We start from the raw sequence: 27867 nt of genomic DNA, 5'->3' as shown, positions 1-27867 counted from the left end.
GCACAATCCGGCGAATGGCAACGATACTGTGTATGCGGAAAGAGTAACAATAAAAAAAAATTTCTTTAATCATTTTCTCTTCTTTTCTCTCCGACTCATGCAGCGTCCCAATGTCCGAGCGTCCCTTGAACGGGACATTACCCCGGCAGAGGGGGAAGCCGGCAACGAAGTCGGGCTTTAACAAAAAAAAAGAAAAACATTTTTTTTTCTTTTTTTTTTTTTTCTTTTCTTTTCATGAAAAGTGTTGCGTCCTTGCCCGAGTCCGCCTTGCCGGACCGTCGTACGGCACAGGACGCAGTTGGCCATCCGGCGGCGCCGGCCGTTCAGGAAGGCATGGGCCAGGCATCGGGACTCCGCGCGAGCCGCGGGGTTCCGGTTCCCGACGGTCAACAGCCGTCAGGTCCGAGACACCTGGGGGTGGGTCAGGTGGAGACACGTGAGGATCAACCTGCGACACATCCCTCCCCGAGTCGACGGTCACATCACACGCTCGGTCGTCACGGCACAACCCGGGGTCACGCGGCGCCGCGTAGGGTTTCAGTCGGGAGGGGTGCACGTACCAACGGCGTTTTCCCCATTTAATCTGTATACTCTGGGGTCGTGCAACCCGCACAATTTCCACCGGTCCCCTCCATGGTCTCAACAGTTTGGGGGACGTAGCCAACGGTGCGTGTGGACAATGCAGCCAGGCCTTATCGCCCGGTTCCCAATTGTGCGTATGCACCTTCCGTTCATGCAATCGCTCGTTCGCGATCTGCCGAGAGCGTGAATTCAATCTCGCAGCCTCTCGCGCCTCAGCCAATTTGGCAATGTTAAACTTAATGTGGTCTGCCAATTTTGATTTAGCACGTGGCTGTGAAATCCCCAGTTGGACGTCCATGGCCGGATCAGCCTCCCGCCCATACATCAGAAAAAATGGAGAAAACCCCGTCGCCGCATGGGGTGCCATCCGATAGGCCGCTAGTACCCCCGGTACCTGTAAGTCCCAATCCACCTGGTCGTCGCATACCTGTTGGCACAGCATAGACGTAATCGTCCTGTTCAGACGTTCAACCATACCGTCAGTCTGCGGGTGGTACGGGGAGGTACGTACTTTCTTTGTACCCAACAGGTCGCACACCTCGCGCAACAAAAAACTCGAAAAGTTTTTTCCTTGATCCGTCAGCAAGCGTTCGGGGGCGCCTTTGTCCAAAACATAACCTTGGACAAAGGCGTCCGCCACTGCCGCAGCCGACTGGTTGGCGAGTGGCCACGCCATGGGCCAGCGGGTGAAGTACTCTACGCCAACCAGCAGGAACTTATTTCCCCGAGGTGTAGTGGGAAAGGGCCCCAAGATGTCTAGCGCGACCAATTCGTTCGTGCGCGAAACTTGAATGGATTGAAGCGGTGGATTAGCCGCTATTGGTGGCGGTTTTCTTTTAGCGCACCCTACACACCCCTTAAGAATGTTCGCCACGTCACTGCCCATCCCAGGCCAATAGTAGTCTCGCTGAATGAGGGCGAGCGTTTTGTGAAACCCCAGATGCATGAGTCGTTCATGGGCAGCCAGGACGACCTTCCCCCGTACAGCAACCGGCACCACAAGCATGTGACGCCGGGACATGGAGTCCCACTTCATCAAGAGGCCCTGTCTGCACACCCAGGAACCGACCCGCGTTTCCCCGCCCTCGGGAACGTTAACCTTCCGACGTAGCGCGAGTAGGGAGCTGTCGGCCATTTGCAGACGGCCCCACTCGATGAGAGGCAATGCTAACAGCGAGTCCCTCCCCGTGGGGGCGTCGACCCCCGTAGTATCCGTGGCGGCTAGCACCACTTCCGCGGGGACATCGACAGAAGGTTTACACCGCGCCGATCCCAACTGACATGCGCATTCCGTACGCGTCGGCAACCGTGACAATGCATCCGCATTCGAGTGGCGCAACCCCTTGCGGTAAATCGTCGTGAATTGGTAGTCCTGAAGGACCTCCAACCATCGGGACAATTGGCCGGATGGCTGCGCCACCCGCATAGCGTATTGGAGAGCCGCATGGTCCGTGCGAACCGTAAAGTGACGGCCATACAGATACGGCCTGAATTGCTGTATAAAAAACACAATCGCCAGCAATTCACGCCGTGTCACGCAGTAGCGTTGTTCCGCGGGGGACAGAACCCTGCTACCGTAGGCGACCACCCGTTCGACCCCCCCGACCACCTGTGAGAGCACTCCCCCGATACCCGTGTTACTGGCATCCGTGTCGAGCACAAACGGTTGCGTGAAATCGGGGTAACACAAGGGGGGAGCCTGCACCAAGGCGTCACGAAGGGAGCAGAACGCGGCCTCCTCCTCCGGCCCCCAGTGAAACCGCACCCCTTTAGCCGTCAAGGCGTGCAGGGGCCTGGCTATGGTGGCAAACTGTTTGACAAAACGACGGTAATAGGAGGCAAATCCTATGAAGCTGCGGACTTCAGTAACAGAGGTCGGTGTTGGCCATGAGCCGACGCATTGCGTCTTAGCAGGGTCCGTCGAGATCCCCGAACGGCTAACGATATGGCCCAAATACCTGACCGATTCCCGAAGCAGAAAACATTTAGCCGGTTTAAATTTAAGCTTCGCGGAACGCATCCTGAGAAACACTGCCCTCAGTCGCTGGAGGTGCTCCTCAAAAGTTCGGCTGAAAACGATGATATCATCGAGGTAAATCAAACAGGTGTCCCATTGAAGGCCTGACAAAACCAATTCCATGAGCCTCTGGAACGTGGCAGGAGCGGAATGTAAACCCATGGGCAATCGGTTGAACTCAAATAGGCCTCCCGGTGTCCGGAAAGCGGTTTTAGGTTTTGATTCGTCATCGAGGGGCAATTGCCAAAATCCCGAAAGCAAATCGAGCGTCGAAAAAAACTGTGCTCCTGCCAAGGCATCCAGCGACTCATCCATCCTGGGGAGCGGATACGCATCGGCCATTGATATTTTGTTTAGGCGGCGGAAATCAACACAGAACCGCAGGGATCCATCCTGTTTTTTAACCAAGACGATAGGAGCACCCCACGGACTGGAAGAGGGCGCAATGATGTCGGCCGCCAACATGTCATTTACTGCCGACTGCACATGCTCCTTCTCGGCTGGACTGAGCCGGAAGGGATTCTGTCGAATAGGGGCCGCGTCCCCAGTCTCTATGTGGTGGCGCAACAGGTCTGTGCAGCCAATGTCGTACTTGTGCCTGCTAAACACGTCAGCGAACTCGAGCAGCAAGCCCCTCAATGCACCCAACTGCACACTGGACAAGGTACTGGACCCGGCACACAACGCGTCCAACCACTCCGTCCCCTCCTCACTTTGGGGATGCGTATCGACATGTGAATCGGCGTGAGCAACGAGCTGTTCCTCGACGGGTAGCGGCGCGGCGTGAGCGAGCACCGTTCCCTGCGTAATCACGGCCGGCCGCGACCCCGTATTCAGGACCACAACGAACGGCTCACTGTCCCCCCTCACCATGGTCTGGGCCACCGCTAAGCCGAGGTCCCCTTTAGCCCTGTTAGACGGCCCCAATAGAACTCCCTGCGCCCCCGCATCCGCCCCAAGGGGTTTTCTCAACCGAAGGGGTACCAACATTTGCGATCCCGGGGGCACCCGTACAGTCCGGGTTGCCAGCGCCTGCACCGTCGCACAAGCCGTGCGTATCTTATTTGGACTCTTCAAAAACTCAACCCGCCGACCCGACGGAAGCTCAATGCAGGCCTGGTCTATGAGAATTTTTATGGGCATTTTAGACAGAAAGTCCGTGCCTAGTAAACAAGGAACGGCCAACGATGATGATACAAAAATAGGACCCGCCAATTTAATGTCGCCAATACAAATATTCGCCCGAATCTGGCCGATGATTCCCAAAGATCCCCCGTTTGCCGCGTAAAATGGTACGTCCACCGGCAGAAGTGGTCGACATTGTACGGGAAGAATATTATAAATAAGGTCCGAAATAATAGTGGCCGACGCACCCGTGTCCACGAGCACCCGGACCTCAACCCCGTCAATGTACCCCGTTACCACGGACGACCCGGCCGACGCAGCCACAATCCTGTGGGCCAATTCGGACCACTCGACTGCCTTCGGGCCGTACGCGGACCCCTCTCGCCGAACCGAACCCCCGGCGCCCATACACGGTCCCCCCACCGCTAAGCGGCGACCCGAACGTGCCGTGCGTGTGGACCGAACGTGTGAGGTGCCGCGACTTGCCGGGTTCAGTTGGGATGTCTTGAGTCCCTGGTCGTCGTCCGGACGTGGTCCCGCGGTGCGTTGACGCGGGGCCCGGCACCCGGCCGCGACGTGGCCCCGAAGGCCGCAGTTGTAGCAGACGACGAGGGACGTCGTAGGTTTCGGTTGCTCCAGCTTGCGGGAGGAGCGTGTGGGCGAACGACCTCCCGGTCTCCACTCCCCCGGCCTCGAACCAGCGAAGGCCTCCTCCCGAGGCACAGCAGGCTGAGGTCCGATGATCGTGGCGGCCGGTGCCCCGTTCTCCACCGATGCGCAGACGACCGTCGGCTTCCGCTGTAGGACCTCGTAAGCGTGGATACTCGTGGCAATCCCCAGGGAGCAGATGTCCATCTCGTCCGCCGTATTAATGGGAACTCCCAATCCGTGAGCCAGCGCCAGCAGCTGCTCCGTCACCATGGCGTCCTTCCCCTCCTTGTCCATGCGGGGAAAAGCTGAATCCGCCAGGGCGAGCAGCGCCGTGCGATAGGCGAGCGTTGTTTCTCCAACCACCTTCCGCCGATCGTAGAACTGGTGGCGACAGGTCGAGGGCGGCCCGAACACCTTGGCCAACAGGTGCAGCGCGGCCTGGAGCGTTGAGCGGGACGACCTCGGGGCAGACGTGAAGGCCGCAAGCGCGTCGTCGTCGAGCATCGCTGGCAGCGCGCGCAGGGCAGTGGTGTCGGACCACCCCGACATTTCTTGATGCGCGATGAACCGTCGCTGGAAGGCTCCCCAGTCGCCCCCGTCCGCCTTGAACACCGACAGCGCGGGCAATCGTTGCTGGAGAACTCGATCGTCGTCGTCGTCGTTGGAACGATTTTCCCGCGCGCCGCTGTGGTTGTAGAAAATGTCGGCTCCCTCTGCAGGCGCAAAATGGAGAGCTCCGGCGCTCGCCGATGACGCGGGCTGCGCTGTGTGGAGACCTCTGGCCACGTGGTGTCCGCGTTTCCCGCCAACCGGAGGCGGACCCTCAAAAATGGCGCCAACTCCCAAACTTTTGGCGCGAAACGCCTTATGGCGGGAACCCTCCAGTCGCGCCGCCTCTTCCAACCCCGCAGGCGTTCCACCGGCCACTGGAACGGAGATCTCCGCCAAGATCGCAGCGGCGGCGAGCAGCAACTCCGCCAGGCGGGAGTGTGCGTCCTGCAGGCTGGTGTCGGAGGCGGGCGGAGCATCGGCCATTTCCGCGAAGTGCTGCATCGGCGGCAACTCCTCGTCCTCTCCTCCCGAGGGTGGTGTCACCGGTACGTCGTCGTCTCCCCGGTCTTGCACGTGGGAACGAGAAGTCTTCCTTGTGTCCATTCTCCTTGAAGACAGGTTTACTTCTGACGCCAGTTGTAAAGTAGTAACTCGGCAGGAGACGACTTCACGGGTAGCACACTCTTTATTTTCGCCAACTTGTAGTTACACGGATGACTAACACCCTACTTCGTTACACGGGTGACCAACACCCACTTAGCTACACGGGTGACGGACACCCACTCAGCTACACGGGTGACTAACACCCACTCAGCTACACGGGTGACCAACACCCACTCAGCTGTACTGACACGGGCTCTTACGCCCTGTAGCCTTCCGGGACACACCCAGCCGGGGTGCCCGTCTCGGCTCTGGGTACCACCGTCCCGACCCACACGGGCGTCGGACTACGGTCCCCCCAGTCTCGGCTCCGAGCCACACAGGGCCCCTACCTCCTCCACCCCGTCTTCGGTCTTCAACTGGTTAACACTGACCACGAGTGCTCTCGCGTGTCCCCCTTTATACCCCTCCTGCGGACGTCGCTGAGAGTACCCACTTATCTGACCAATCACTGCACACTCGCTACGATCCTCTTTTCCCAGCTTGTGTGAGCGCGCCTCACCACCGGCGCGCGCGTCCATGCCACGCCCACATCGCGTGCCCAACCCCGCGCCCCATGATCCATCACTGCCGGCGCACGTCAATACCACCACTACATCTGCGCGCTTACGACCGTGCAAATCTTTCGGTCGTTTTTAACCCACTTCCCGTGATCCAATCGAGCTGACATTTTGCACACAGACTCGTTGTGTGTGACAATGTATTTTCGTGAAAAAAAATGTTCCAAAATTTTACACCTTTTAGGAATTTTTTTTTATATTTAATTACCAATTGCTTAATGGTGGCAGACAATCATCTGACCCATAGGTGGCAGCCATCTCAAGCCAGAGGACGAGAGGACTCTAGCCGCCCGTTTCAAAGACCAATGTGGGCTGGGTTGTGGCCCTTTGAACACGCATATAAAGGATTTATAGTGAAAAATTTTGTTTTTACGGGTTAATTTTTTACACGCTTTTATTTAATTCACTCTGTTTGTTGTTGTTGTCGTCGTTGTTGTATCCTCAAATCTTGTAACTCGATTTTTACCCACTTCCCAATGTGGTATCGACTGCAAACTTGGTATACTTATGTCATACTGGTGACAATACTATATTCTATAGTAAAAAATATATACTTTAAAATATAATTTTTTTATATGTTATGTTTCAGCTTGGCTATATTTGTTCACGGTAAACTGACGTTGGCTGTATATCACCACGGTCCCTTACGTTATGGCAAGCCTCGGGGCCACTTCCTGGAGTCGTGGAGTTCTTCCATTACTAGTATGGTACATTTCATTAAAGCGTGTTTAAAAAAAATTATATTACTTATTGTCTATCTACGAGACTTTACTTAAAGAACCAAAGAGTATGAATTCCTGCAGTCACGAAAGCTTCAAATCAACATCTTTTAAAAGTTTTATCTAACGAAGGAACCAATAAAAATGCAAGATTCGGCATAACAAGTGCCGGTGGTGAACCACGCCGTTTCCCAAGAAATACTAAATTGAAATCTCCACTAAAAATAAGAAGTACAGATGCGCCATCCATCAACGACGACATGGCTCGGAGGTCAAGGCGCTGTGCCGCTGAGCGCTGAGAGCCTGGGATTGAACCCCGGGTTTCAGCCGCTGCCCGTGGTGAGACACCGGCTTCTCTCGTCTAGTGAGTCGATGGTCTCGGCCCGGTCACCAGTGGCTCACGCAGAGATCCATAGGCTCGCACACAGACCCACGGACTCACACAGAGACCCACAGACTCACGTAGAGACCCACAGGTTCGCACACAGACCCACGGACTCACATAGAGACCCACGGACTCACGTAGAGACCCGTAGGCTCGCATACAGATCCATGGACTCACATAGAGACCCACGGACTCACACCGAGACCCACGGACTCACGTACAGACCCACAGCACCACACAGAGACCCACGGACTCACGTAGAGACCCACAGGTTCGCACACAGACCCACGGACTCACATAGAGACCCACGGACGCACGTAGAGACCCAAAGGTTCGCACACAGACCCACGGACTAACATCGAGACCCACGGACTCACATAGAGACCCGTAGGCTCGCATACAGACCCACGGACTCACATCGAGACCCACGGACTCACGTAGAGACCCACAGGTTCGCACACAAACGCATGGACTCGCATCGAGACCCATGGACTCACATCGAGACCCACGGACTCACGTAGAGACCCACAGGTTCACACACAAACGCATGGACTCACATCGAGACCCACAGACTCACATAGAGACCCACAGCACCACACACAGACCCACGGACTCACATAGAGACCCACAGACTCACGTAGAGACCCATAGGCTCGCATACAGACCCACAGCACCACACAGAGACCCACATACTCACGTAGAGACCCACAGGTTTGCACACAGACCCACGGACTCACATCGAAACCCACAGACTCACATAGAGACCCATAGACTCACAGAGGCCTACAGACTTACAAAGGGACCCGTAGACTCACAGAGAGTGCTATAGAGACCCATAGACTCACAGAGGTCTACGGACTTACATAGGGACCCGTAGACTCACAGAGGCCTACAGACTTACATAGGGACCTGTAGACTCACATAGAGTGCCATAGAGACCCATAGACTCACAGAGGCCTACAGACTTAGGGACCGATATATACTCGCTCAGGCTGCGTTGTGATGAAACTGGCTTCTCTCACATCGAGAGTTGGTCATCTCAGCCCGCTCAACAAATTGGTTGCGCTTTCGGCTAAATGCCAGCTCTGAGAATTACATACATCGGTTTGACCATCGTGTGATGAACTAGCGAGTGAGCGAGTGAGAGCGAAAGAGAGCGAGTGAGCGAGGAAGTGAGCAAGTGAGAGCGAAAGAGAGCGAGCGAGCGGGGCGGCCGAGGATCATGGGGTCACCTGCGCCGCGCGTGGCTTCTCCGCGGATCTTCCCCGAGCGGCGGGCAGCGTCGTTTTGGCGACGGGGCCGTTCATCGCCGACTCGGCTTTCCCCGCCGCGTTCTGCGCCGACTCCTCGTCGGCCGCCGGTGCCGCTGAGTCCTTCCCGCCGAACATTTGCTTCAACGAGAAGGACCCTCCGCTCTCCTTCTGCTGTTGCTGCTGCCCCGCCGTGCTGCCCGCCGTCGCAGCCGCCGCCGCGTCGCGTCTCCCCGCCGGCTCGCGGGAGCCGTCCTCCCCCCTGTCGTTCTTCCCGTCGGCGGCGCCCGTCGCCTCTTTCCCCGAGAACATTTTGAAAAAGGAACCTTCCTGTTGCTTCGTCTCCTGCTGCAGCTGCTGCTGCTTCTCCCCCTCGACGGCAACGCCGCCGGGCTTGGTGGACCCGGCATCGTCGTCGCCCTTTGCCTTGCCGAAGTCCCACATCGCCCGCTTAGGCTTCTCGGCCTGCGGATTCGCTGCGGAGGGGCGCACGGCAAAAGCGAGAACGCGGCAAGCAAAAGAAGAACGAACGTGGACTCGGTGAAAGAAATGGGAAGCAGAATGGCCGAGCGCGGCCGGTCTCCGCGTCGCCCATCGTACAAGCACAAGGGGCGGTCGTCACGGAGGAAGAAGTTCACAATCAGAAGTTTATTTCGCATCCGTTGCAGTGCTGGACTAAGCTAGTGCAAAGCCTGTAGCATATGTTAAAGCTCGCATAGCGAAGTAATTGTTTCTAGATTTGAAGCTTTCGTGACTGCAAGGATTCATACTCTTAGGTTTTTTCGGTAAAGTCACGTAGGTAGAAAATACAATAAAAAGTTAATAAAAGTAATAATGGAAATAAAATAATAAATCACGACGTTTCGGAGGCAACACAAGTCTCCGTCATCAGGTGGGATCGTCACAGCTAAAATTACTGCATCAAGTGAGACAGTCCCACCTGATGACGGAGACTTGTGTTGCCTCCAAAACGTCTTCATTTATTATTTTATTTTCATTATTACTTTTATTAACTTTTAATTTTATGTTTTACCTACGTGACTTTACCGAAAAAACCTAAGAGTATGAAGTAATTGTGTTTCTTCTTTTGCTATACAGCCAGTAAATGTGACAATCTCGTCGGACGGTGGTGGGATTATCATCACCATCACGTGGACATTTATAGCAGTCAAATACTCGAAACGCGTGATGTTGATTCTAAATGTGGAGGGGAAAACCGAAGGACCCTGGAGAAAATCCAGGCGACCACGGGGAGAGAGAGAGACACGCAAACTCCAAATATGCATAGAGGCTTTTTTGGGTTAGATCGCGTAAATATATAAATGTGTCGTTAAACCCGCCACGAGCCGACACAGCCAATTAGTAAGGTTTGTCGCGTAAACGAAACGTGCCAATTCGTGACTCGTTCAGCACTCACTGGTTGTGTGTTCGCAGAGTAAACCCACAACAACATTTACAATTCGAGGGCTGTGACATTTCACCGGTAATTACAACAACACCAACCAGCCTCATCAGGTGACAGCCACAGAATTGTGGATACATTGTTGTATCCTAACCCTTCTTCCATAATTGAGATTAATAATATTTGATGATTTTTATATATTATCTTTTTACTTGTTTTTTTTAATGATTGAAACACACCAAGCGCAGCAAACTGCAAAACACCAGGTGTTGTTAAGTAATGAACCGGAGGAGGGCTAGGATGGCAGAATTTGCAACCTTGCTTCAAGGAAAGATAAGGCCTGATGAACGGGCACATGTCACCCGTGCAAGGGCAGAGACAGTGGGAGTGTCAGCCAGACATAGTTAAGGCAAAAAGCCCAACTATCCTGCATGGTTTTAAAGTAACGTTAAAGTCGGAATTTAACAACAGGGTAGGCTAAAGTTATTGATATTCACACCCACTCCAATTAAACCAGGCCACAAGTTACGCCTACTGAACCATCACCATTATTAAGTCAATATGAAATGTTATTTCCATACCTTAATACTTTCTATACAACTCGACCCGAAGCATATGACAATCAGAACCTTCCTAAGTCAAAATTGAATCGCACCCAGACAGGAGCGAATAGTCGATATAAGGTTGACGAGGGAAGGAAATCAAGAGCACGGCGAACTGCAAACGTAAGCAAAAAGCCGGGAACAACACCAGCCCAGCAACAGCGAGTGGGGCTTCGACAGGCCATAAAGTAGAATAATAACTCCCGGGGTCAGGGGACACAAGAAGAAGCAGGCAGACAAAAACCAGAACTGACTCCAAGGTTCAACCGCCCTCACCTACTCAGGAGTGACGGAAATTAATGAGGCCTTGAATTAACGGCAGCTGGACGGCAACAACAACGGCGAGCAGAGATAGGGTGGGGCAAAGACTGCGGGCTATGAATGCAACTTCGTGTCAGTAAAGCCCTGACAAACAAGTTAAGTTAAAGACATCACAATACATAATATCGCACATAACATCAATGTTAACGCTATTCACCGTAAACTATATTCCGCTTATATAACCATCCAGGCACCAAGGAATACGAATTCCTAGGATCAAGAAACTTACCCCTTAACCTAAGATATCGGAAATAAATTAATAGTAATAAGTATATGCATGAAAAGACAAAGTAAAACTTATGGAAAAGCCAGGATAACGGGATGAATCACAACCAGGTCGAATATAATACATAATAAAAAAAACGATGTTAAACCCAGGGTCGGAGAGAAAGGGAGATCCCGGCCGTCTTTGTATCCCCGCAGCGCGGGATAGGAGTGTGTATACGCTCGGGGAAACACCTACACTTGAGTCAAGCACCACGATGGGAAACGACAGACCTTAGGTTACATACAAAATCATAACTGTGAAATAGTAAGGGACAAATGTTAACTTAAAACTTTTAACCATTTCTTTGTGCGCCGGGTCGGAGAGAGTGTTGCCCCTCCCTCCAGGTTGTGCAACACGAACAAAGACGCCTATGAGACGATTTGTAACGTCTGTGTTTTGGGTCATGAAGAAGGCCAGACAAGAGATAATATTGCACCCAGACAGAGAGACGACTTCGAGGCAATTTGTAACATCTGATTGTTTGCTCGTGGGTTTTATGGAGGGAGTGTGACAACGGAATATACCGTCAGTGATGCACACAAGGACACACGGACGTACGGACACACACATGGACACACCTGCCTACGGACAGATCCTGACACAGCAAAAATCGGAAGAAGCCCCGCCTTGTGGGCGGGATCCAGGGGGAATTTTCGGCATAAAGTAAAGGATCCTGAGCATTGGAAACCAGTGCGACGGGAGGGTCCACTCAGAAGCTCGACCGGGAGGGTCGACTCAGGAACGAGTGCGACGAGAGGGTCCACTCAGGAGCGCGACCGGGAGAGTCGGCTCAGGAGGAGTGCGACCAGTGGGTCCACTCAGGAGTGCGACCAGAGAGTCGACTCAGGAGCGAGGGCGACCAGCGGGTCGACCCAGGAGCGAGCTCGACCGGGAGGGTCGACTCAGGAGCAAGCTGCGACCAGCGGGTCGACTCGACTCATCTTCAGCTCGTCAACCTCTGCCGAGCCGGAAATCTCTGCTGCCGCCGGAGTGGTGATCGTTGCGGTTTGGCGACGATCCAGCGCTGCACGCTACGAGCGAGTTGTGGGCGCCACCTACCGACCGGGTTCCGAACTGCGACAGCGTATCAACAGCCATCCGAACCACCACGGTGACAGGGGATCGACTGATACGTATGACGCGCACCGCCCCCTCACCACACGACCACCAGGCGTCTGTTTGACCTAAAGATTCGACTCCGAACACTGAATATTCAAGACAACTCTTACCACTCAAAAACACTCGAACCCATAAGCCATCCGTGGCTGGAAAGCATCACAACGAGACCGAGGGATGGCCCTCCGTCGTTTATAAGAGTATTCTTAATTTTTATCTTTAATATTTAGTGGGCTGTACTCTTAATCGCATAAATTCCCAACAGATCCATCAATACGAACTGATTCTTGGCACCTCCTTCCGCCGAGCCACGCTCACGTGGGGAGTGGTGGCCCACCGGATCCTTATCAGGTGATCTGGTCCCCAATTAGTAAACTTGGTATAAGATAACGATCTTCGGAAAAGGAGCACCGTCGCAGGCCCTTACTCCGAGCCGTTCTGAGATAACCTGCCGATGTATCTGTTGAGATTGGTGCCTTTAAGAATAATAACTGTTTTCGATTGTGTTTTTTTTATCGCCGTATAATCTTTCAAGTATCTTTCAGTCATAATCGCCGCACGTACTCGCATCCTCTACAGAATATTCAACTGTTCCGTGACCCAAGGTGTTAACAACGTGATAAGGGTTGCGTAAGATCAATAAGGAGTGCGGTACTGCGTGAACAATATTGAGTATAATCATTCATTAACGTTAAGGTTTTCTTAGCATAGTATTTGCATGTTTTAACGACTCTCTCTCTCACTAACAACCATCGCGTTATGCGGGATCCATGTGCCGTTGTCAAAGTGAAATCAGACAATCGTTGATGATACTGTATTGATGCCGTATTGACGTTCCGGGGTTGAGAGTTCGCATACTATATCATAGTTAAGGTTGAATTAGTAATAAATTGATCAATACAGAAGTGGTTGTGTGATTCTTTCCTGAAATCTATGCATAAGATCTGCTTCTGCGTTGAGATTTGAACTTGGTGACCTTAATAAACACACTAATACATACTCAGTAAATGTTAAAGCGATAACGGGGTGAACCGGGGTCTGGTTATCATAACGACTTGCGTTATCATAATTACACCCACTCGCATAATTAATACGATTACCTCTCGAATTGGCATAATTAAAATGTGCGTAATTACATAATTAACATATTTCCGGATAATTACACATTTGGCCAAATTTCATTTAATTATTATTATTTCCACTGAATATTCATAACCCACATATACAACATAATAATTTCACCCACGCACGCATACAACATAACAAATTTTCATACCCAACATATACAACAACATCCTCCAAATATACAGCAGCAGGCGTCAGGGTCGGGATTGAACCCACGACCTCCTGTAGACCAGCTGAGGTAGTTAACATCTCCTAGCCACAGTGATGATGATGAGAGACACTCAAACTCCAAATATACAGCAGCAGGCGTCAGGGTCTGGATAGAGCCCACGACCTCCTGTACACCAGCTGAGGTAGTTAACATCCTAGCCACCGTGATGATGATGAGAGAGAGACATTCAAACTCCAAATATACAGCAGCAGGCGTCAGGGTCGGGATCGAACCCACGACCTCCTGTAGACCAGGCGAGGTAGTTAACATCTCCTAGCCACCGTGATGATGATGAGAGAGACACGTAAACTTCAAATATACAGCAGGCATCAGGGTCGGGATCGAACCCACGACCTCCTGTAGACCAGGCGAGGTAGTTAACATCTCCTAGCCACCGTGATGATGATGATGAGAGAGAGACGCAAACTCCAAATACACAACAGGCGTCAGGGTCGGGATTGAACCCACGACACGCAGACTCCAAATACACAGCAGGTGTCAGGGTCAGGATCGAACCCACAACCTCCTGCACACCAGGCGAGGTAGTTAACAACTCCTAGCCACCGTGATGATGATGATGAGAGAGACACGCAAACTCCAAATATACAGCAGGTGTCAGGGTCGGGATCGAACCCGTTTGTATGTACATTACTGTACGCACAATGCTGAACCTCTTTCACTGTATTATGATAACATCGTACACCCGACAAAATCACCGATCAGAAGAGATTTGCTCACATATTGAAGAAAGTTGGGCGTGGCTTTGGCCGAAGGGGGCGTGTCTTTGCCCATATATGGTCACCGTGCATCGTTAATCGAGAGATTAATTGTGATAAATTACGTGACACCCCTTCATTTAATTGACTAATACCTTTGTGAGTCTATGGATCTCAATATGAGTCTATGGGTCTCTATATGAGTCTATGGATCTCTATATGAGTCTATGGGTCTTTATATGAGTCTATGGGAAGTAGTGGTGGTGGTAGTAGTGGTGTTGGTGGTGTTGGTGGTGGTGTTGGTGGTGGTGGTCGTGGTGGTGTTGTTAGTGGTGGTGTTGGTGGTGTTGGTGGTGGTGTTGGTGGTGGTGGCTTTCGCACTGTGAACGTGGACTGGTTATACCGGTGTCACACGATGCCCCCACACACACACACACAGGAGACCAGGATGTGGTCTCCTGTGTGTGCGTGGACACACAAACACACAAAGACAAAGCCCCACCACCGTGAAGACTTTCAACAGGCTGATGGAGCAAATGCTGTTCGCGAGCACCACCTATAAAGGTCGGCACGGGGAGTGGGGGGAGTGGGGGGAGTGGGGGGGCTATCACCATCACCACGTCCGGCCGCCTTTGTCTCACCAGCGGTGATCTTTAAACAGCGCACAAGCGTCAGCTGACTTGGATCGGAGAGCGACAATGCTCTCGCCCAGAGGGGGTGGGGGAGGTGGGGGGGCAGGTGGGGGGTGGGGGGGGGCAGGTGGGGGGTGGCAGGTGGAGGGGTGGCAGGTGGGGGGTGGCAGGTGGGGGGGGTGGCAGGTGGGCGGGTGGCAGGTGGGGGGGTGGCAGGTGGGGGGTGGCAAGTGGGGGGGTGGGGGTGGGGGTGGCAGGTGGGGGGGGTGGCAGTGGGGGGGTGGCAGGTGGGGGGGTGGCAGGTGGGGGGGTGGGGGTGGGGGTGGCAGGTGGGGGGTGGCAAGTGGGGGGTGGCAGGTGGGGGGGTGGCAAGTGGGGGGGTGGGGGGTGGGGGTGGCAGGTGGGGGGGTGGCAGGTGGGGGGGTGGCAAGTGGGGGGTGGCAGGTGGGGGGGTGGCAGGTGGGGGGGGGGGGGTGGGGGTGGCAGGTGGGGGGGTGGCAAGTGGGGGGGTGGCAGGTGGGGGGGTGGCAAGTGGGGGGGTGGGAGTGGGGGTGGCAGGTGGGGGGGTGGCAGGTGGGGGGGTGGCAGGTGGGGGGGTGGCAAGTGGGGGGGTGGCAGGTGGAGGGGTGGCAGGTGGGGGGGTGGCAGGGGGGGGGTGGCAAGTGGGGGGGGGGGTGGGGTGGCAATGGTGGGGGTGGCAAGTGGGGGGTGGCAGGTGGGGGGGTGGCAGGCAGGGGGGGGGGTGGCAGGTGGGGGGGTGGAGGTGGGGGGGTGGCAGGTGGGGGAGGGTGGCAGGTGGGGGGGTGGCATGGTGGGGGGGTGGCAGGTGGGGGGGGTGGCAGGTGGGGGGGGTGGCAGGTGGGGGGGGTGGCAGGTGAGGGGGTGGCAGGTGGGGGGGTGCAGGTGGGGGGGTGGCAGGTGGGGGGTGGCAGGTAGGGGGGTGGCAGGTGGGGGGGGTGGCAGGTGGGGGGGTGGCAAGTGGGGGGGTGGGGGTGGGGGTGGCAGGTGGGGGGTGGCAGGTGGGGGGGTGCAGGTGGGGGGGTGGCAGGTGGGGGGTGGCATGGTGGGGGGGGGCAGGTGGGATGGTGGGGGCAGGTCACGTATGTGACTTTACCGAAAGAACCAAAGAGTATGGATTCCTGCAGACACTGAAAGTTTCAAATCAAGATTGCAGTATACTATTTGAGCCCACCAGTGTGTTGAAGAGTGAATCCACAACATTTACAATGTTGTGGATATGACGTTTCGCTGGTAATTACATCCAACATCATCGGGCGATTTGCCAGATCTAACCCAAACACCTTTATTGTGAATTATATTGGTCGCGAAAGCCTACGTGTTCAACTGAGCAGCTGTTATACTGGTAGGAAGCTCCTGGTTCCACCAGCCCACAGGGGATTATTGTGTCCGTCCGTCCGTCGTGCATCCAAAAATGGGAGGGGTGGGGCTGGGTGGAGAGGGGAGGGTGGGGAGGGGCTGGGTGGGGAGGGAGGGGCTGGGTGGGGAGGGAAGGGTGGGGAGGGGCTGGGTGGGGAGGGGCTAGGTTGGGTGTGGGAGAAGTGGGGCTGGGTGGGGAGGGGCTGGGTGGGGAGGGGCTGGTCACCCCGTGGTGCCCTTATAAAACTCAACGTTTCACCTACTCACGCCGGCTTGTGCCCGCCCTCACAGTCGGCCATATTTGCGGAATACACCACGCCGCCGTTGACCCTGCAGGCCATTGACCGAGCAACCCGACGTTCCTACCAGCTCCCTCCGCAGGAATGTGTTTGTCTGTGCACAGGTAATCCCCATTGCCTTACTAGGCAATGCATTTAAACAATTAATTTTTCGGCGATTCGCTTCCAAGCAGCACAAAGCCTGTTGCTATCCCAACGGTTCAAACTATTTTCATTTCTCTCAATTTCGATGGGATGTTGGCTATCAACAACAAGGCAACTCCTATGACTAATTGGGAATGGGACGCAAGCGTAGGATTGATCACCCTGTCGCTGGCCGCCTTTGGGGAGGGTGTATAGTATGAAAGGCCGAAACACCCTAGGAACCAAAGGATCACTACTGACGATGCGCTCCCCAAATTTCACCAGGCTCACTGTTCGTGAACTCTTGGAAGTGCTTGCACAAAGGATAGTAACATCTCATCCTGTGTTCTTTGGAATCGTAACAATTCAAGATTTTAATTAAAAACACAATGCAGCGGTCCAGCTCGCGTCGATCCTGCGCCTCTCCGCGCCCTTTGATTTCATTTTGTGGCGTATCGGGATCGGAAAACAGAATGGGGGCGGCATTCCGGCCGAATTAGGGGGCCGTCCATAAATGACGTCACGCGATTTTGGACGATTTTTGACCCCCCCCCCCCCCCCCATCGTCACACGGCGTCACAAAAAGTCAGACCCCCCCCCTCAAATATAACATCACAAAGCTCTGCCCCCCCCCCCCAAAAAAACATGCTTCAAATCGCTTTAAACTGTTGTCATTGTAGTGCGTATTTAATGTGGCGCTGCACTCTGATGTTGTAGGAGAAAACATTTATTAAAAGTCAATTTAATTAAGTAGAACGTGTTGTTTATGTTTATTTAAAGTTGCACATTTTTTATGTGACGTCACATTTCTCACCCCCCCCCCCCCCCCTCGTCACACATCGTCACAAATGTCTGACCCCCCCCCCCGCCTAGCTGCGTGACGTCATTTATGGACGGCCCCTTAGTCACGCACAGTCCTTGGCGGAGGGTTAGCGACAAACCCACCACGTGTGGAGGGGAGGAGGGGCAGGGTGGGTGGGGGGGGGGGGTCGCCCCCCTCAAATCGTATAATAAATAAATAACTTCTACGTGGGGAGCGGTGGCGCAGCGGTTAGCGCGCTGCGCCGACGGACCCAACGACCCGCGTGTTCAATTCCCGCCAATTATACATCTGAACCCGGCTCCTGGGCCTCCCCTAGGTCGACTCGGCCTCAAATGAGTACCTGGTGCGGTGTGTAAAAACGTCGCCACTGGGGAGACAAAGGCGGCCGGGTCACCCCCACATAGTTGTGCAGTACCGACCTTCATAGGTGCTCGCGAACAGCACTTGCCCCAATAGCCTGTCAGAGACTATACGGGAGATCTTTGTCTTTGATACTCGCTAACAGCACTTGCCCCAAAAGTCTGATAGAGACTATACGGGGGATCTTTGTCTTTGTTACTCGCTAACAGCACTTGCCCCAACAGTCTGTTAGAGGCTATACGGGGGATCTTTGTCTTTGGTACTCGCTAACAGCACTTGCCCCAATTGCCTGTCAGAGACTATACGGGGGATCTTTGTCTTTGATACTCGCTAACAGCACTTGCCCCAACAGTCTGTTAGAGGCTATACGGGGGATCTTTGTCTTTGTTACTCGCTAACAGCACTTGCCCCAACAGTCTGTTAGAGGCTATACGGGGGATCTTTGTCTTTGGTACTCGCTAACAGCACTTGCCCCAACAGTCTGTTAGAGGCTATACGGGGGATCTTTGTCTTTGGTACTCGCTAACAGCACTTGCCCCAATTGCCTGTCAGAGACTATACGGGGGATCTTTGTCTTTGGTACTCGCTAACAGCACTTGCCCCAACAGTCTGTTAGAGGCTATACGGGGGATCTTTGTCTTTGTTACTCGCTAGCAGCACTTGCCCCAATAGTCTGTCAGAGGCTATACGGGGGATCTTTGTCTTTGTTACTCGCCAGCAGCACTTGCCCCAATAGTCTGTCAGAGGCTATACGGGGGATCTTTGTCTTTGTTACTCGCCAGCAGCACTTGCCCCAATAGTCTGTCAGAGGCTATACGGGGGATCTTTGTCTTTAGTATTCGCTAACAGCACTTGCCCCAACAGTCTGTTAGAGGCTATACGGGGGATCTTTGTCTTTAGTATTCGCTAACAGCACTTGCCCCAATAGTCTGTCAGAGGCTATACGGGGGATCTTTGTCTTTAGTATTCGCTAACAGCACTTGCCCCAACAGTCTGTTAGAGGCTATACGGGGGATCTTTATCTTTGGTCATCGCTCACAGCACTTGCCCCAATAGCCTGTTAGAGGCTATACGGGGGATCTTTGTCTTTGTGGGTCACATCGGTGCGCAAGTTGACACATTTCAGGTGACAATTCCGGTTTGTAACAAATTACCAACTCAGGTATTTACATTTATTTATATATAAATATGTTTATGTATAAATATTTAAATATAATGTTATTGATTTAAAGCTTTCGTGACTGCAGGGATTCATATTCTTGGTTCTTTCGGTAAAGTCACGTAGAAGGGAAATAATAAAATAATAAAAATAAAACAATTAAATACTCACTGAGTGAGAAAATTCTCACTGGCGTCACAAAAGTCAGACCCCCCCCCCCCCTTCAAATATGACGTCACAAAGCTCTGCCCCCCCAAAACCATATTTCCATTTTGAAAATAAAACCTGCTTCAAATCGCTTTAAACTATTGTCATTGTAGTGCGTATTTAATGTAGCGCTGCACTCCGATGTTGTAGGAGAAAACATTTATTAAAAAGTCTATTTCTATATTTATTTAAAGTTGCGCATTTTGATGTGACGTCACATTTCTCACCCCCCCCCCCGCCTCGTCACACATGTCTAACCCCCCCCCCCCCTAGGTGCGTGACGTCATTTATGGACGGCCCCTTATCACCGTGTGGGCAGTTAGAGCAGACCCGCTCTCTAAACGCGTGCTTATTAATGTGTAGGGGAAACCCGGTGGAGCCAAGTTGAAAATCCACGCGACCACGGGGAGAGAGAGACACGCAAACTCCAAATATACAGCAGCAGACGTCAGGGTCGAGATTAAAACCACGACCTCCTGTAGACCAGGCGAGATAGTTAAGATCTCCTAGCCACTGTGATGATGATGAGAGAGACACGCAAACTCCAACTATACAGCAGGCGTCAGGGTCGGGATGGAACCCACGACCTCCTGTACACCAGGCGAGGTAGTTAACATCTCCTAGCCACCGTGATGATGATGATGAGAGAGACACGCAAACTCCAAATATACAGCAGCAGGCGTCAGGGTCGGGATCGAACCCACGACCTCCTGTACACCAGGCGAGGTAGTTAACATCTACTAGCCACCGTGATGATGATGATGAGAGAGACACGCAAACTCCAACTATACAGCAGGTGTCAGGGTCGGGATCGAACCCACGACCTCCTGCACACCAGGCGAGGTAGTTAACATCTCCTAGCCACCGTGATGATGATGAGAGAGAGAGACACGCAAACTCCAAATACACAGCAGCAGGCGTCAGATTCGGGATGGAACCCACGACCTCCTGTACGCCAGGCGAGGGAGTTAACATCTGGCCACCATGGCGCCAACACACAAAGGCGACGTTTCAGGCAATGTCCCTTCTTCATGGAACTTAAACAACTCTTCAGAAGACACACACGTACATCTCTATGCCGAGAAGAATGGTCATTGCCCGAAACGTCGCCTATGAAATATTTGTTTTTACCCTTGGAGGACCACACAGTGTTACATTATTTGACATGGGACGTGTTTGGTTTATTTGTTTTGTGTTGTTTGTGCTGTTGCACCACTGCCAACGCAGCAGCGTCACCAAATAATGTATGGATGTTGAATTTTTTTCGCACCGTACGTAGCCGACTGTGCTAATTGGAGGTGCGGAGAGAGGGGCGGGGGGCAGAATAACAAACTAAACAGACGCACAAATCAGCTCTAAATAAATCAGTTTTCACTCTACATTCCTGGAAAGTGCCATAAGCTCCGAGTTGCTTCCTAATGTCGCAACGTGTTGCATGTCTCCCCGTGCAGAGAGGTTGGGAGATGCCGAATGAGTTCCGTCGTGCGCGTGTGTGCCCACGTGTTCGTGTGCGCCCACGTGTTCGTGTGCGCCCACGTGTTCGTGGATGACGAGTTAATTCCATTGTTCCTACAATGCACAAGGAGCGTCACCCCCATACTCTTAGGTTTTTTCGGTAAAGTCACGTAGGTAAAAAATAAAATTAAAAGTTAATAAAAGTAATAATGGAAATAAAATAAAATAATAAATCACGATGTTTCGGAGGCAACACAGCCCCTCCCCGCACCCACCCAGCCCCTCCCCGCATCCACCCAGCCCCTCCCCGCACCCCACCCAGCCCCTCCCCCCACCCCACCCAGCCCCTCCCCCCACCCCACCCAGCCCCTCCCCCCACCCCACCCAGCCCCTCCCCCCACCCCACCCAGCCAGCCCCTCCCCGCACCCACCCAGCCCCTCCCCCCACCCACCCCACCCACCCAGCCCCTCCCACCCCACCCAGCCCCTCCCCCCACCCACCCACCCCACCCACCCAGCCCCTCCCACCCCACCCAGACCCTCCCCCCACCCACCCACCCAGCCCCTCCCCGCACCCACCCAGCCCCTCCCCGCACCCACCCACCCAGCCCCTCCCCGCACCCACCCAGCCCCTCCCCCACCCACCCAGCCCCCCCACCCCACCCACCCAGCCCACCCACCCAGCCCCTCCTACCCCACTGCGAACCCTTTCTGAGTTTGCACAACGCCGTGCAAATCCGGGGGCGTTTGACGAAACATTCAAGGGACCTCGTTTGATTTTTTGAAAGCCCGGTCTGTCCAGTTTGGCAACCCCAGACAATATTTGAATGCGGTGGATTGGCAGTGTGGATGGCCGGCTCGGTGTGGGTGATGCTTCACAATGTACAGGGGTGGTGTAATATATAATTGGTGGTATATGTCACACTATCATAAACTACGCTGCACACTACGCTGTACACTACATTATACACTACTATACACTAGTAGTCACCGGCAGAGGTGTGGACTCGAGTCATGTGACTTGGACTCGAGTCAGACTCGAGTCATGAATTTGATGACTTCAGACTCGACTTGGACTTGCATAACAATGACTTTGTCCCACCTCTGGACTCACCGGTGCCTGGAAGCGCGTGTGTATGAGGAGCAACTCGCGGTGAACGTCGCTCAACAAGTGATTTGCTGAGGGGTGTTGTTGGTGCCACGGTGGGCACGAGTGAACACACGGCAGCGAATGAACACAGTACTAGTGAGTGAACACAGCAGCAGCAGTGAGTGAGTTCAGGGCTCACCTGTAGTGCCGGCATGAGCTGGAGACTTTGAATTGGAGTCGGCTTTGTGCGCCACGTCCTGAAACGAGCAACAGAGACGCACGCGCAAGCAGGGATGGTCGTGATCATCGTCGTCATCATCATCACCCCCACCACAGTCATCGTCAACAGTCACGCTCGATCCACTGCTGGATTAAGGCCTCCCCCCCCCCGCCCCATCGATGGGGGCGATGGGGGGAGGAATCATCGATGGGAGAGGAATTCCCAGCATCGATGAAAAAACGCCCCCCACCCCCCCATCGATGTGTGTCCTGTGTGTGTACTGTGTGTGTACTGTGTGTGTGTACTGTGTGTGTCCTGTGTGTGTATGTACTGTGTGTGTGTACTGTGTGTGTGTGTACTGTGTGTGTACTGTGTGTGTGTGTGTACTGTGTGTGTGTGTACTGTGTGTGTACTGTGTGTGTGTACTGTGTGTAGTGTACTGTGTGTACTGTGTGTAGTGTACTGTGTGTACTGTGTGTACTGTGTATGTGTACTGTGTGTGTACTGTATGTGTGTACTGTGTGTGTACTGTGTGTGTACTGTATGTGTGTACTGTGTGTGTGTGTACTGTGTGTAGTGTACCGTGTGTGTGTACTGTATGTGTGTACTGTATGTGAGTGTACGGTGTGCGTGTACGTGTGGCCACGTGGAATGTTCGAACACTCACTGCGGAGGAGAGGCTGCCACTCCTCTGTCAGGAGCTGGAACGGTACCGCCTGGATCTCTGTGGCATTCAGGGGGTCCGGTGGACCGGCTCTGGCTCCTGCCACCATGAGGGGTGGACAGTCCTCTACTCGGGGCAGGAGACTGCCAAACAACAGGTAGTGGCTCTTCTTCTGAACAAAATAATAAGGGGGGCGTGGGAGCGTGGGAGTGTGGCGGTGAGGTGTGGGAAGCTGTAAGCCCCAGGCTACTTTGGGCTCGCCTTCCCATCAACCAGAGGCGAGGAGTGGTGGTCGTGGTTACTTATGTCCCCACTGAAGACGAACATCCGCGGAGGGATGCAGGCAAGGCCGATGAGTCAGATGCCTTCTATGACCTCCTGTCACAGGTGCTGGCTTTAGTTGCCCCTCGGAATTAGAGTCATCTTGTTGGGTGACTTCAATGCAGAGTTGGTCATGATGCTGGCACCTGGCCTGGAGTGATTGGAAGGCATGGGCCAGATCAGCTCAATAACAACAACAGGAGGCTGCTAGATTTTTGTGCAACCCATGGGCTTGTAATTACCAACACGCTGTTCCGGCATCGGCGCATCCACACAACATCATGGATGCATGCTGGGTCCAATCAAGAACATCTGCTGGACTACATAGTGACGGAACAGCGGATGTGGGCCCATGTCCTTGACACCAGGACCTACCGTGGAGCTGATCTGCCCACTGACCATCGACTTGTCATCTGTAAGATGCGCCTGCCATTCTTCCACTCCGGTGGTGGGTTTACACCCAGGACCCCTTTCAAACCCTTAGTGACATGGTCTCAGCTAGCTGATGAAAGTTGCAAGCGAGAATTTCATCATCGCTTGCGGCTGGGGTTGGCATCGTCCCCCACTCCTCCTGATGTCGAGGGGAAATGGGCGAGGTTTAGGACTGTGGCTCATGCAGCTGCAATGGCTACTTTGGGTACACGGTCCAGACCTCCCCAGAGACCCTGGCTGACAGAGGAGGTGTTCAAGCTGGCTGAGAAAAAGCGACAGGCCCACTCTCATCGGCTACAGCATCCCACATCGGAGAATGAGGAGGCTTACCGCAGCCTTCGCTCGGAGGTTCGGAGAGCCGTGAGGCGCTGCAAGGATGGGTGGTGGTCGCGGGTTGCTGAGGAGATGGGGTCTGCCTCAATGGCACGCGATCACAAATCGCTCTTTAATTCGATAAAAAAGTAACCTGCAGCGCCACACCTATTACCATCATTAGGGGAAAGAATGGTGATCCAATCTCCGACTCCCCGGAACAGGTTTGCAGATTTGCTGAGCATTTCTGTGAGGTCCTGGGGGAGGGGAAATCTCTCAGCCTGGAAAACAACGTGGGACAAAATGGGAATATTCCTCCCGAGGCTGCGGTGCCTCAAACATTAGAAGAAGTCACCCCCTGTGAGAGGCTGGCTGAGGTGCCATCTGTGGAGGAAATACTGAAGGCGATCCAGAGTCTGAGACCAGGAAAGGCACCGGGCAGATATGATCTCCCAAGCGAAATGCTGAGGAAGGGTGGCGTTTGTGCAAAGACTGCCCTACATGACATCATAACAACAGTCTGGACCACTGGATGGGTTCAGCAGGATTGGAAGAATGCCCCGGTGGTCCCCCTCTTTAAGAAGGGGGACCGCACAGACTGTAACAACTACAGGGGCATCTCCCTCCTCAGTGTGCCAGAAAAGGTCCTGGCATGGATTATTCAACATCGCCTTGCGAGGCACGCTGAGGAGAGGCTTGCGGAGCCCCAATGCGGTTTCAGGAAAGGGCAGTCCTGCACAGATGCCATATTTTCCGTCCATCTGCTGGTCAAGGCCTATGATACCATCAGTAGGCCTGGGCTCTGGGTTGTTCTTCATGCTTTCAGAGTCTCTGACCCTCTGCTCACGATCATTAAGGACATTCATGATGGTGAGCGGGCCCGGGTAAAACTACGTGGCCGGGAGTCAGAGCCATTCCCTGTACACCTTGGGGTGCGACAGGGATGTCCTCTGCCTCCCACATTATTTAACATCTATTTCGACCACGTAGTTCATGAAGCCTTCAATAGCTGTACCGGAGGAATTTCCATCTGGTACAGATACAATGGGAGGCTGTTCGATGCCCGGGTGCAGTCAAGAGATGGCTCCCTATTGCTCAACCATGTTATGTAATGCCGATGATCTGGTAATTGCTGCTCACTCAGAGAAGGAGTTGGGGGCGCTGCTGCTGAACCTGGAGCTTACCACTAAGAGGTGGGGCCTTACCATCAGCCCCACCAAAACAAAGCACCTGCCTGGGTATTTTGTACAATCGGACACTCCACCCCCACAACTCCCAATTGGTGATAGGGCAGTTGTGAAGAGAGTGAAGAGTTTCCCATACCTGGGCAGTGTGCTCATGACCAGCTCCAGTTTAACATCAGAGGTCTTACTCTGAATCAGTCGAGCGACATTATCTTTTCATCGGTTGCGTAACGCTGTGTGGAAGCTACATGGTCTTGCGCTCCACACGAAGCTTCAGGTCTTCTCGGCCAGTTATTGCCTCCCTTCTCTATGCTTGCAAAACGTGGACCACCCTAATGGAACATCTTCGCCGGAAACATTTAGGCTGGCCTGCCTACGATCCATCCTGGATTTAACCAGGCTGGATTGTCTGAGGAGCTCACAAATCCTTGAAAGATCTGGACAAAGTACCATCGGTGAGCTACTCCGGCAGGCAAGGCTGCGTTGGCTGGGCTATGTAGCCCGCATGCCCAGCTACCGCATGCCTAAACAGCTTTTGTTTGGCCGGATCGAGGGGGCTATACGGGCACGGCACGGGCTAGAGAAGAGATGGAGTGATGTGGTTCAGGAGGATGTGGAGCTGAGTGGACATGCCGATGACTGGTACCAGTGGTGTCAAGGTCGGCCTTTGTGGAGGAGGCTCGTGAAGGACGCTACTGGGCAGTTGGAGGCAGTCGACCTCCAACAACAACAGAGGGCGGAGGAGTGACGCTCACAACAACGAGCGGAGCACCGGGTGGCTAAAGCACAGCGAGTTGGCACAGTAGGGGGGGCAGGTGGTGCATCGGCCACTCATCTCAGTCAGTTGACCCGTGGCACCTGCTGGGTCTGCCCCGTGACCTCCTGCCAGCGGGCGTTCGACACTTCACGTGGCCTCAAGGTGCACATGGCCTGGCACAAGCGTCGTGGTGACGTCACCGCCACTTTGTGGCGAATGGCGGTTGTTGTTGGTAGTGATGATGGTGGGGTGGTGATGATGATGATGATGATCCTGGCGGTGGTGGTGATGATGTTGATGATAGTGGTGATGGTGGTGGTGATGATGATAGTGGTGGTAATGATACTGATGATCGTGGTGGTGGTGGTAGTGGTGATAATGATGATCACGGTGGTGGTGGTGATGATGATGATGCATGTTGATGATGACAGTGGTGACGGCGAGCATCTGACCAGATGCTTGCGGTTCTCGTTGTGCTGGTACGAGTTGAGAACGATGCCCGGCGGCTGCTCCTGCACATCCTCTTCCGGCTTCGCCTCCGTGTTGCCCATCGTGGAGCCCAGGGGTAGACGGGAGATGAGCAGGGCCCAGGGGTAGACGGGAGATGAGCAGGGCCCAGGGGTAGATGGGGATGAGGAGGGCCCAGGGGTAGATGGAGATGAGCAGGGCCCAGGGGTAGATGGGAGATGAGCAGGGCCCAGGGGTAGATGGGGATGAGGAGGGCCCAGGGGTAGATGGAGATGAGCAGGGCCCAGGGGTAGATGGAGATGAGGAGGGCCCAGGGGTAGATGGAGATGAGCAGGGCCCAGGGGTAGATGGGGATGAGCAGGGCCCAGGGGTAGATGGAGATGAGGAGGGCCCAGGGGTAGATGGGGATGAGGAGGGCCCAGGGGTAGATGGAGATGAGGAGGGCCCAGGGGTAGATGGGGATGAGCAGGGCCCAGGGGTAGATGGAGATGAGGAGGGCCCAGGGGTAGATGGGGATGAGGAGGGCCCAGGGGTAGATGGGGATGAGGAGGGCCCAGGGGTAGATGGAGATGAGGAGGAGCCCAGGGGTAGATGGGAGATGAGCAGGGCCCAGGGGTAGATGGAGATGAGGAGGGCCCAGGGGTAGATGGGGATGAGGAGGGCCCAGGGGTAGATGGAGATGAGGAGGAGCCCAGGGGTAGATGGAGATGAGCAGGGCCCAGGGGTAGATGGAGATGAGGAGGGCCCAGGGGTAGATGGAGATGAGCAGGGCCCAGGGGTAGATGGGGATGAGCAGGGCCCAGGGGTAGATGGGGATGAGGAGGGCCCAGGGGTAGATGGAGATGAGGAGGAGCCCAGGGGTAGATGGGAGATGAGCAGGGCCCAGGGGTAGATGGGGATGAGGAGGGCCCAGGGGTAGATGGGAGATGAGCAGGGCCCAGGGGTAGATGGGGATGAGGAGGGCCCAGGGGTAGATGGAGATGAGGAGGGCCCAGGGGTAGATGGGGATGAGGAGGGCCCAGGGGTAGATGGAGATGAGGAGGAGCCCAGGGGTAGATGGGAGATGAGCAGGGCCCAGGGGTAGATGGGGATGAGGAGGGCCCAGGGGTAGATGGAGATGAGCAGGGCGCAGGGGTAGATGGAGATGAGCAGGGCCCAGGGGTAGATGGAGATGAGGAGGGCCCAGGGGTAGATGGAGATGAGCAGGGCCCAGGGGTAGATGGGGATGAGCAGGGCCCAGGGGTAGATGGAGATGAGGAGGGCCCAGGGGTAGATGGGGATGAGGAGGGCCCAGGGGTAGATGGAGATGAGGAGGGCCCAGGGGTAGATGGGGATGAGCAGGGCCCAGGGGTAGATGGAGATGAGGAGGGCCCAGGGGTAGATGGGGATGAGGAGGGCCCAGGGGTAGATGGAGATGAGGAGGAGCCCAGGGGTAGATGGGAGATGAGCAGGGCCCAGGGGTAGATGGGGATGAGGAGGGCCCAGGGGTAGATGGAGATGAGCAGGGCGCAGGGGTAGATGGAGATGAGCAGGGCCCAGGGGTAGATGGAGATGAGCAGGGCCCAGGGGTAGATGGAGATGAGCAGGGCCCAGGGGTAGATGGGAGATGAGCAGGGCCCAGGGGTAGATGGGGATGAGGAGGGCCCAGGGGTAGATGGAGATGAGCAGGGCCCAGGGGTAGATGGGGATGAGCAGGGCCCAGGGGTAGATGGAGATGAGGAG

At 54.3% G+C, this 27867-nt stretch overlaps 1 protein-coding gene across 1 annotated transcript in view; it reads right to left on the bottom strand.

The window, feature by feature from the left end:
- Positions 1–26311, bottom strand: part of LOC133357964 (uncharacterized) — a 34502-nt gene extending 8191 nt beyond the window's left edge. The window contains exons 1-3 of the mRNA XM_061576190.1: positions 26130–26311; positions 21987–22044; positions 8484–8977 (exon numbers count right to left, since the gene is read on the bottom strand). Of these exons, the coding sequence (XP_061432174.1) occupies positions 8484–8977; positions 21987–22044; positions 26130–26228 (651 nt within the window). The 5' untranslated portion in view covers positions 26229–26311. The remainder of the gene's footprint in view (positions 1–8483; positions 8978–21986; positions 22045–26129) is intronic.
- Positions 26312–27867: the final 1556 nt, after the last annotated feature.

This window comes from Lethenteron reissneri, chromosome 60 (genome assembly GCF_015708825.2).
Source record: "Lethenteron reissneri isolate LAM-NWPU_2019-01 chromosome 60, ASM1570882v1, whole genome shotgun sequence".
NCBI lineage: Eukaryota > Metazoa > Chordata > Hyperoartia > Petromyzontiformes > Petromyzontidae > Lethenteron > Lethenteron reissneri.
Note: the sequence above shows the minus strand (reverse complement) of the source record. Positions and strands in the feature narration are given on the sequence as shown.